Source organism: Arachis ipaensis, chromosome B05 (genome assembly GCF_000816755.2).
Source record: "Arachis ipaensis cultivar K30076 chromosome B05, Araip1.1, whole genome shotgun sequence".
Taxonomy (NCBI): Eukaryota; Viridiplantae; Streptophyta; class Magnoliopsida; order Fabales; family Fabaceae; genus Arachis; species Arachis ipaensis.
In genome coordinates this window covers 7,121,674-7,133,613 of record NC_029789.2, presented here as the reverse complement: position 1 = coordinate 7,133,613, position 11,940 = coordinate 7,121,674, and the positions used below count along the sequence as shown (strand labels likewise).

At 38.2% G+C, this 11,940-nt stretch overlaps 1 protein-coding gene across 1 annotated transcript; it reads left to right on the top strand.

Moving 5' to 3' along the window:
- Window positions 8,809-9,344, top strand: LOC107640048. Its single transcript, XM_016343599.1, has 2 exons — window positions 8,809-8,943; window positions 9,027-9,344. The coding sequence occupies exons 1-2, from the start codon at window positions 8,809-8,811 to the stop codon at window positions 9,342-9,344; spliced, it is 453 nt and encodes a 150-aa protein (XP_016199085.1).

Below are 11,940 nucleotides of genomic sequence, written 5' to 3'. Positions count from 1 at the left end.
GAGAGAGAGAGAGAGAGAGAGAGAGGAGCTGTCACCAACGCGTCGCCGCCGCTGGATGGGATCTTCGCTACCGCTGTGGTCGTTGAGGAGGAGGATGCACGAGGAAGAGAGCCGCAGCTAGCTTCGTCGTCGCCACCGTTGGGCCCGTCGCCGTCAGAGCAGTCGCTACCGTTCCTGATGTGCGAGGAAGGGGAGGAGCTCGTCCTCGCTGCTTCTACAATCGTCGAAACCAGGCTCATCGCTGTCACCACCCACAAAGCTGAGGGGAAGCTGCTGCTGTCGAAGGAGAAACCAGCCATGCCTCTGTTGCCTGAAAATGGCATTGTGGTCGCTGAAAAACACTGCCAGAACTGGCTGAGTTAGCGCTACTGCCACTGGTAAGGTTGTTCTTGTTTCTGGTTTCCATTCTTTCTATTTTCGAGATGTTGTTGTCACTATGTTATTGCTGCAGTTGCTGCTGAGGTTTTTCGTCATCACTGGAGCTTTTGTTACTTCGTTCTTTGGTTCTTCTCTGAGTACAGTAAGTCGCTCTTATCCCGAAACCCTTACCGTTGTTATTCTGTTATAAGTTATTGAGTTTTACGCGACGTTAATATCTCAGGGTTGAGTTACCGTGACTACATACAGTATTTGATGGCTGTTGCTGCTGCGATAGCGGTCGGAATTGTTGCCGCCCCTATGAACTGAAAGAAAAAGAGGGGTTCGTTGCGTTTAATAATCACTGAGTTCGAGGATTTGAGGTAGGGGTTCTTTCTTAAAATCCATATTATTTCCAGAAATTGTTAACTCAATATTGAAATGGAAAATATATTTTTGTGGTTATGTGAGTCTTATGGGTTAAATTGAATGGTTTAGGATGGATGTGATTGTCATCTGATTGATTTATTGATTGATTAAGAAGGTTGGATATTCTGATTTGTTGATTGAGTTTGTTGAGTTGGTTACTGTAGAACTGGTTATAATTGATGTGGATAGTTTTTTGCCTGAATGTTGTTTTAGATTGAAATAAATTGAGATTGAAAGTGAGAATTTCTGAAAATGAGGAAACCCGCAAGGTGGCAAAGTCTTAATTTTAGAGGACGGCTGGCAATTCATATCCTACTCGCGGGTAGGGTAGAGATCGGTCCGGGTATACTTGCAGGTAGGTAGCCCATTGCGGGTAGGGTAGGTTACGGATTTAGAGTGTACCCTACTCGGTCTAACTCGTTCGGGTAGGGTAGGCTACCGACCCGTTGCGGGTAGGGTAGAGATCAGTCCGGGTATACTTGTGGGTAGGGTAGAGATTGGTCCGGGTATGCTTGCGGGTAGGGTAGGTTACGGATTTAGGGTGTACCCTACCCTACCCGCACCCCATATATAACACATATTTTATAAAAATTAGATATATAGTGAAGGAGGTGAGAGTTGAACCCACAACTTTCTTCATGTAATAACTTATACTACCGCACCCCATATATAACACATATTTTATAAAAATTAGATATATAGTGAAGGAGGTGAGAGTTGAACCCACAACCTTCCTCATGTAATAACTTATAATAAATGAACAACCATTAAACTAGTTAGTTAATTTAGTAATTTAGAGCGTTAGTTTTTTATTTTTTATTTTATTAATATGTATGAAATTCGAAATGATTGAACTTTATATTTATTTTGAAAAAAATTGATATTTCTGCGGATAGGGTAGGGTAGGATAGGGTTTATAACTTTTAGGATGTGGGTAGGATTAGGGTTGAGAGATTTTTAACCTGTGAGTAGGTTAGGGTAGGTTTAAACCCTACCCTACCCTACCTATTGCTAGCCCTATTTTAGAGTAGATGCTGTCGAAAATTTTATAAGTATTTAAGTGAAATTAAATCATTGGGATTGATTGGTGAAATAAAATGGTCTTTTAGTCTCTTTTGGGAAAATTTTTTTAACTAAAGAAATGAGTTTTTGTTTGATTAATTTTGGTTTAAGGATTATGTTTTTGAGGAGTTTTAGAGAAAACTAACGTAATAAAAGTGAATTGGATATTTAACTTATTTTGGTTTGGCAAATTATAAAAAGGATTTATGATTTGGGTATTTAATTAAATTGAAAATGAGTTTTAGTGAATTGATATAAATTAAAGAGTGGTGTTTTGAGTATTTTAATGAAAAATAAAGTAATATAAGGATGTATTTAAGAATAAAGGATTTTTCGAGTCTTTGAGAAAAAAGTTTTGGAGCTTGAAAGAGAAGTTAAAGTATTCGATTACTTAGCGGAACAAAATGATTTTCGAGTCCTTTGAGAATGTTTTAAAGTTAAGAATGAAATTGAAATTGATTTTGGGAACTTGGTTAACTCCAAAAATGAGTTTATTTGATTGATTCTAATTACAGAGTTACGATTTGAGAACTTTAAAGAATTTAAAGTAATGAGATTGATTTTTGAGAAATTCGTAACTGTGATTAAAGAAAAAGCATTTTCGATTTTTTACACGACGAAAATGTGGCTTTCACTTTAAAGGCTCTCATTGTGTAAAGATGTATTTAAAGTCGTCGTAATACTCCTCGCTATCAGAGTGGCGCAGCCGAAAACGTGACATTCTGATAGTAAGATTGTTACAGTATCAGCAAGAGACTTCAATACTTAAGTTAATAAATGTTTAATGTAGATTTATATGTTATGATTGAGAAATACCTGAGTTTGGAAGAGTATTTATACAGTTGAAGTGATGGTTTAATAACTACTCTTGTAACTCTCCCTCTTGTTCTGATCAGTGATTATTATTTTTATCTAAGATTCATTGAGATCTCATATTTAAATATACGAGCATATTTATAGGAGTAGTAGAAGTCAATACAAAAAGTTGGATATGCAAATGGAGTGAGTTTGGAATTTCTTGGACTAGATAGCCTGAACTCTATCTATTTTGATCTTTCAGACCTAGCTATTGGGGAACAGAGTATGAATGAACATTAGGTATATACAATTATTTTTAAACATTTTTTTATATTTCTCAAATTATATTACCAAAATTGGAATATTTTTCTTAAATGGAAGCACTTGAGAGTTATTGAAAAAAAAATGACTATATTACCAATTTTTGTATTATTGGTAAGACTGATTGAGGTATAACTTGTTCCTAGGAATGGTGAAAATGTGGAATGAACTTTTACTTCTTCACAAATATCATAGTTATCGAAATCGAACCGATAATCAACTCAGTCATATGATCGGGTCACCAGATCACTAGTTCAACAATATATGCACATCATAGTGATTTTTCTTTTTTTTTCATAATTTATTTACGATGACCCCAAACAGGATCAGTCTTCCCTTTATTATTATAAACTCTTTTAGTTGTAACATCAGGAGTTGCTGATGATGCTTATTTTTGAGATGATGACGTATTTGATGGTGTTTGAGATGAAGACATTTTTAAAATTCTAGCAAAAGAAACAAAAGATTTTCAGCCTTTTTTTTTTATCTAAATGAGTTTTTAAGCAACACAACAACAACCAAAGTTCATTAATGATAATCAAAAACAAATTTAACTATTCAACCAAAATTCACTAAAATTTTCTCAAGTTCAACAACAACTCTAAAAAACTAAATACAACAGCAGTAACTACCAAATTCAATAACAATTCTAACTAAAATTTGCTTAGATTCACCAACAACAACTCTAAAAAATCAACATTCAACAAACAAAAAAGAACAACAACAACTCTAAAATTTACTCAGGTTTATCAAAATTAACATTTGTAAATCCCGTAAAATTAGCGAATAAATAATTAATAAATGAATTTTCAATAAAATTAATAAAATAAATTAGAAATATAAATTTTATAGTAAAATAAGATAGAGCAAATTAAAATAAGAATTTTGACACTACTTTTAAAGAATTTGGCCTAAAATTGAGTCGAACGGACCGAACCAGTCGAACCGAGCCCAAAATGGGTCCAAGGCCCAACCCAATCAGCCCATACACTTCAAGAAGAATTACTCTTCTTCCTTCATTCAGCCAAGAACGCTGAAGCAAACACAAGGGAAAAGGAAGGAAGGTTCCAAACCCTTGTCTTCCATTCAATCTTCCATAATTTTCCGCTCCGAGCTCCGATCGTTGCATCGTTTATGGCCACACAACCACCGCGTCGAGCTCTACGAATCTATTAGAACAATTTCCTAGATAAGCATCACTCTTACTCCAGTTGCTCTACCCCCTTGATTTCAAAATTTGTGAGTATATATGTTGAGATTTTGTTGGCTTTGGTACCTTAGGTTCGATCTAGCTTGCGAGAATTGTGGGGCTTGGTTCATTTGGTCCGTGGGTACGGTAAGGATTCTCGACCCATAGTGAATTCATTGGTTAAGTGTGTAGGTATTGAATTTTGTATATGTATATGTGATAAATGTGAATTAGGTGTGTATATATATCTAATTTGGAGCTTGTTATTTTGTACTCTTGACCCTCTGTTCTTACTTTCTATATACATATGTTTATGAACTATAGCTTTCTTCGTACGTAAGTAATCCTTAATCTTGAGTGTTGTGCTTTTGATTTTACGATTTTGTTTTACCTATTCTTCAAGGCTCCTAGTATATTTCCTTCTTTCGACTAATATACGTATATACGTTTTATTTTAGAGGTCGTAATACCACACCACCTCAGTTTTACGATTTAAGCGTAAAACTCTGCATGGTAGGGTGTTACATTACGGTATCAGAGCGGTTCGTTCCTGTAGAGCCTGAGGGACGGACTGACTATGCTTCTGTCCATTCTCTGTGTGTTTGTTTATGTGCTATTAGGATATCTAACTGATATATATGGCATAAACATTTATGAGTATGCATTTAGGACTTGAAGCACTAGACTTGTAATATTAAGACTGATCAACTTAATTTCACTTGTTTGGTGTGTATATAAACCAGATGTCGACTCGCAGACATGGTCGCGGGAGAGGAAGAGGTAGAATAGGCAATGCTATTCCTGAACCAACAGGGAACAACCCTATAGACTTCATGGCTGTCCTGGGAAACATGGCTGTGGCTATGCAGGCGACAGCCGAGGCACCGGGTAATCAAATAAACAATGGAAACAATGGGAATAATGGTGAAGAGGGTCCCATGACTCTTGCCTCCTTTTTGAAGGTTCACTATCTGACCTTTAGGGTAACCGTAAACCCCACTGAAGTAGATAACTGGATTCAGGCTATGGAGCAGGCACTGCAGGCTCAACAGGTTCTTGAGGAGCAGTGGGTTGAATTCGGGACTTATCAGCTGCAAGGCGAGACCCAATACTGGTGGTAGAGAACACGACGTATCTTGCAGCCAGATGGAGCTATGGTACCATGGGAAGTGTTTTGAACAGAGTTTTATAGAAAGTATTTTCCAAACTCGGTCAGAAACACCAAAGAACTTGAATTACTACAATTGAAACAAGGACAGGTGACTGTTACTGAGTACACTAACAAGTTCGAAGAACTGTGCCAATTTTCTCGCATTGGCCAATGTACGCCTAAGGATTTTGCTGAATAGAAGTGCATTAAGTACGAAAGGGGCCTTCAGAATGATATTATGAGCTCCGTTGCCCTGGTGGAGATCAGAGTATTCTCTGAGCTTGTAAACAAAAGCCGAGTGGCAGAAGAATGTGTGAGGAAGGCGTCATTGGAGAAGGGAAGTCTGAGGATGCCTTTTTAGAGGGCTCAAGGGAGGAACTTTGCACCGAGGGGCCAAAATTTCAAGCATGGAGGTTTTGTTCCGCAATATAATCAGGGTCAAGGTAGTTTCAGGAGGCAGAATAACAATGCCAATCAAGAAAGAAGGTATGGAAAGCAGCCACAGAGTGATCTAAACTATCAAAGGCGCGGGAAGCATCATCTCGGAGTTCCATGCAGAGTAGGATTGGGGGTGTGTTTCTTTTGTAGACAACCTGGGGCACTTGGCCTGGAATTGCCCAGAAAAGAAGAAGTATGATACTGGTAGAGTGCAGTAGCTAGGGAGAGTGTTCACCACTTCAGCAGTAGGTGCCGAGGGATTCGAGACCTTGATCAGAGGTAACTGTGAAGTAGCTGGTAAATTTTTAAGTGCTTTATTTGATTCTGGGGCGACACATTCATTTATAGCATTTGAAAGGGCTGATGAGTTAGGACTGAAGATTGAGGTCTTAGGTTATGATTTAAATGTGCATAATACCACTTCTAAAGCCATTATGACTAGGTTAGGATGTCCATAAGTCTCGTTTTGGGTTCAACAGCGTGATTTCGTTCATGATTTGATCTGTTTACCGATGACTGGTCTGGATCTCATTTTGGGACTGGATTGGTTATCTAAGAATCATGTTTTGCTCGACTGTTTGAGAAATCAATGTACTTTATGCCAGACGGATCAGAAGGGTCAGTTGTGGTGAATAATTACTATTTAAACTCTATGATGGTAAACTGTTCTGGATATAAATGTCAGGGTATTATGCTGTTAACTGTGGGTGTTTCGGGTGATGACCAAATCTTAGAGCAAATCCTGGTTGTTTGTGAATTTCCACCTAATCGAGAGGTTGAGTTTGCAATTGAATTAGTACCTAGAGCAGGTCCGATCTCGAGTGCTCCTTATAGTATGTCACCTTTGGAGATGGCCGACCTTAAGGCTTAGCTGGAAGACTTAATGAGTAAACGTTTCATTCGGTCGAGTGTTTCTTTGTGGGGAGCGCCAGTGTTACTGGTAAAGAAGAAGGATGGGAGTATGCGTCTGTGTGTCGATTATCGGCAGTTGAATAAAGTTACCGTAAAAAATAAATATCCGTTGCCAAGGATCGACGATCTAATCGATCAACTACAGGGAGCCAGAGTGTTTTCCAAGATTGACTTGCGATATGGGTATCATCAGATTAGGGTTAGAGACGAGGACATTCTGAAGACTGCTTTCAAAACGCGATACGGTCACTACGAATACACGGTGATGTCTTTCATGTTAACCAATGCCCCGACAGTGTTTATGGACTACATGAACCGAATCTTCTGTCCGTTCTTAGATAAATTCATTGTCATCTTCATTGATGACGTTCTCATTTACTCTAAAATCGAAGCAGAATATGTAGATCACTTGTGAACTGTGCTGTAAATCTTGAAGGAGAGAAAATTGTATGCCAAGTTATCTAAATGCGAGTTCTGGAAAAGTGAGGTGAAGTTTCTTAGTCATGTGGTAAGTCAACAGGGGATTTCTGTGGATCCTGCTAAAGTTGAGGCAGTAATGAATTGGGAGCGCCCAGCTTCTGTGACAGAAATTAAGAGTTTCCTAGGTTTGGCGGGTTGTTACCGGAGGTTCATTAAAGGATTTTCACAACTCGCTTTGCTTTTAACTAAGCTGACTAGAAATGATGCACCATTTGTTTGGACTCCTGAGTGCGAGGAAAGCTTTCAAGCGTTGAGGTTGACTACTGCACATGTGTTAGTATTGCCCGAGCCGAGTGAGCCATTTGAGGTATACTGTGACGCATCAATGAAGGGTCTGGGGTGCGTGCTGATGCAGCACCGTAATGTCGTGGCATATGCCTCACGACAGTTAAGGCCGCACGAGATGAACTACCCGACTCACGATTTAGAGCATGCTGCCGTTGTGTTTGCTCTAAAGATTTGAAGACATTATCTCTATGGTGTTAGGTTCCAAGTCTTCTCAGATCACAAAAGCTTGAAGTACCTCTTTGAGCAAAAAGAATTGAATATGCGTCAGAGGAGGTGGATGGAGCTTCTAAAGGACTATGACTTCAAGTTGAGTTACCACCCTGGAAAAGCGAATGTTGTGGCGGACGCTTTAAGCCAGAAGTCCCTATGTGCTGCTTAGATGATGCTACGAGAGGAAGAGTTGCTAAAGGCGTTTGAATGCCTGAAATTGGGTGTTGGAGAGGAGTTTGGGACTCTGTGTTTAAGTCAGCTGCAAATTTCAAGTAAATTCAAGTCTGAGATTGAAAAAGCTCAGCAAGATCATAAAGAATTACAGAAAGTATTGCCGGCAATTGAACAAGGGAAGTAGTGGAGAGTGTCAGAGGAAAAAGACGGATTATGGAGGTTTAAGGGCCGAATTATTGTACCGGACGTCGGAAACTTACGGCAGGATATCTTGAAGGAGGCACACAAAAGCGGGTTCTCTATCCATCCGGGAAGCACTAAGATGTATCAAGATCTGAAAACGATGTTCCGGTGGCCAGGAATGAAGAATGATGTGACGTTGCACGTTTCAAAGTGCTTAACCTATCAGAAAGTCAAGATTGAGCATCAGAAACCATCAGGAACCCTTCAGCCCTTAGAGATTTTGTAATGGAAGTGGGAGAGCATTGCAATGGACTTCGTGTCGGGCTTCTCAAGGACTCGGGCCGGATATGATGCTGTTTGGGTGATTGTGGATCGACTGACAAAGTTGCCCCACTTTTTCCCCATTCGAATGAGCTGTACATTGGAGGAGTTAGCATGACTGTACATTAAAGAGGTTGTGAGGTTGCACGGCGTTCCTACCACCATCATATCCGACAGAGATCCTCGATTCACATCAAGATTCTGGGGAGCCTTTCAGCGAGCATTTGGGACTCAGTTGAGTTTAAGCATTACATATCACCCTCAAACAGAAGGTCAGTCAGAGAGGACAATCCAAACATTGGATGATATGCTGAGAGCTTGTGTTTTGGACCAGCCAGCGAGCTAGGATTGGTATATGCCACTAGTGGAGTTTGCATATAATAATAGCTACCATGCAAGCATCGGGATGGCTCCGTATGAGGCTCTGTATGGAAGGAAGTTCTAGTCTCCGCTAAGCTGGTATGAAACTGGGGAGAAGAGCTTGTTAGGGCCTGAAATGATATCTGAAACTACTGAGCAGATAAAGAAAATCCAAAGTCGAATGCTTGTCGCTCAAAGCCGTCAGAAGAGCTATGCTGATCAAAGGCAGAAGCCTTTAGAATTTGAAGAAGGAGAGCATGTGTTTCTGAAGGTTACTCCAACAACTGGAGTGGGAAAAGCAATCAAGACGAAGAAGTTAAATCCCGTTACATTGGACCATTTGAAATTTTGAAGAGGATTGGGCCGGTAGCTTACAGGATTGTCTTACCGCCACATCTTTCAAACCTGCACAACATATTTCACGTGTCGCAGCTTCGTAAATATACTCCTGATGCAAGTCATATTCTGGAACCGAAATCGGTTCAAGTACGAGAAGATCTGACACTTCTAGTAATCCTGGTTAGGATCGATGACACCAGCGTCAAACGTTTGCGCGGAAAGAAAGTATCATTGGTAAAAGTAGCTTGGATTCGAGCTGGTATTGAAGAGTATACTTGGGAGCTCGAATCAGATATGCGGAAGGACTACACACACCTCTTTTCAGGTAACTAAATTTGAATTTTTGAGGGTAAAATTCTTAATTAGGTGGGTAGGATGTAAACCCCGTAAAATTAGCGAATAAATAATCAAAAAATTAATTTTCAATAAAAGAAATTAGAAATGTAAATTTTATAATAAAATAAGATAGAGCCAATTAAAATAAGAATTTTGACACTAATTTTAAATAATTTGGCCCAAAATTGGGTCGAACGGACCGAACCAAGCCCAAAATGGGCCCAAGGCCCAACCCAATCAACCCATACACTTTAAGAAGAATTACTCTTCTTCCTTCATTCAGCCAAGAACGCTGAAGCAAACACAAGGGAAAGGAAGAAAGGTTCCAAACCCTTGTCTTCCATTCAATCATCCATAACTTTTCGCTCCAAGCTCCGATCGCCGCACCGTTTGCGGCCACGCGACCACCGCGTCGAGCTTTATGTATCTATCAGAACAATTTCCTAGGTAAGCCTCACTCTCACTCCAGTTGCTCTACCCCATGATTTCGAAATTTGTGAGTATATATGTTGAGATTTTGTTGGTTTTGGTACTTTAGGTTCGATCTAGCTTGCGAGAATTGTGGGGCTTGGTTCGTTTGGTCCGTGGGTACAGTAAGGATTCTCGACCCATAGTGAATTCATTGGTTAAGTGTGTAGGTATTGAGTTTTGTATATGTATATGTGATAAATGTGAATTAGGTGTGTATATATATGTAATTTGGAGCTTGCTATTTTGTACTCTTGACCCTCTGTTCTTACTTTCTATATACATATGTTTATAAACTCTAGCTTTCTTCGTACGCAAGTAATCCTTGATCTTGAATGTTGCACTTTTGATTTTACGATTTTATTTTGCCTATTCTTCAAGGTTCCTAGTATACTACCTTCTTTCGACTAATATACATATATACGTTTTATTTTAAAGGTCGTAGTACCACACCACATTAGTTTTACGACTTAAGCGTAAAGTTTTGTGTGGTAAGTTGTTACAACATTGAACCAGAGAAAGAACATCAACAACTCTAAAAATAGCAACAATCACATTCAACAACCACCAGATTCACTGAAATCAACATTGAACTAGAGAAAGAACAGGGTCGAAAATTGGAGCTCACCTGGTTGAGAAGACGACGACGACCACCACCACTCGAGGGAGCAGATGCTGCTTCACTGGTTCCGACGAAGGGAACGCAGGGGCACGGTGAGAGACTGAGAGAGCGACGAGGTGAGAGACCCAGAGATTGAGAGTGACGAACTGACGACTGACGAGGTGAGAGGAGAGACGAGAGAGTGACGAGGTGAGGGTGAGGGGCTGCCAACGCCGAGTTAGAGAGAGCAGAGAGACGAGGCTGGCTGGGGTTAGGGGCGGTTGGACTCAGAGTCTCGATTCGTGGCTTAGAGTTCATTCAAAGAGAGGGTGGGATTGCCTGAAACGACGCCGTTTCAGAAAAAAATAAAAATAAATTAATAAACATGACCCCAATCAGGTTAGATTAACCGGCCGGATAACTGAGTTCACATAAAATTCGTCAGGTCGAACCAGATTTTACTAGGTTTATTACATAGACGGTTCTACGAGTGATTTGGTCCAGTCAGATGATCAAATTTTCGGTCGAACCGACCGAATCAAGTCAAGTCCAATAACTATGCTAAATATAGTATGTTTCAGTCTTAGAATACTAAAATGGATATTTAGAAAAAACACTCCAATCATTAAATTAATATAAAAAATGTAATTTAAAATAGCAATATAATTCAAAGTTCTTCACTTACTTCTCATTTGAGGTTTTAATACTTTTAAAATAAAAAAATTAGTAAAGTATTTAAACACATTTCCATCCAAGTCACCAAAAAAAAACACATTTCCATCCTTTATTTGAGGGTGTTCATGAATTAGATTTGATTCGCATATTTACGATGTTTATTCGAATTTGATTCGCATACTAATAGGATTAAATTGTGAATTTTATGTAGATATCCACAAAAATAAATAAATAAATAAATATTTTTTAAATATTTTAACTAATAAATATCATATATATTATATTATTATATATGTTATATTATTTTATTTTTATTGTTTAAAAAATATATACTTAATATTATTTTAAAAGTAAACATGTTTAAAAGAGTAGAAAAAAAGAATTTTATTAATTTTTTAATAAAAATAAATTTTTAAAAATATTTGTATATTTTGTGGATATATCCGATTCGATCCGCAAATATACAGATCGGATCGAATCCAAAATTAAAAACTACAGATATTGAATTCGATCTGATCCAATAATTTTAGTGTGAATCGGATCGAAATTTTGACCATATTCAACCTGATTCAATCTGCGTTAACGTTCATCCATATTTTATTTATCCTTTAATTAATATCTTTCATTTTCTTTCTCTCTTAAATCAGAAACAAACCTAACCTAATTTATATACAATATTCAAAAACGAATAATAATACTTCTGCATAAACATAAAAAAAAGCATTAAGTATTTATGTTGCTTAAAAGTTATAAGGATGACTATTATTGATACTCTATTGATACTACTACTGTTTAAGTCTTTTCATTTTATCAATATAAAAAATTTATTTTAAAAAAGTATACTTATTT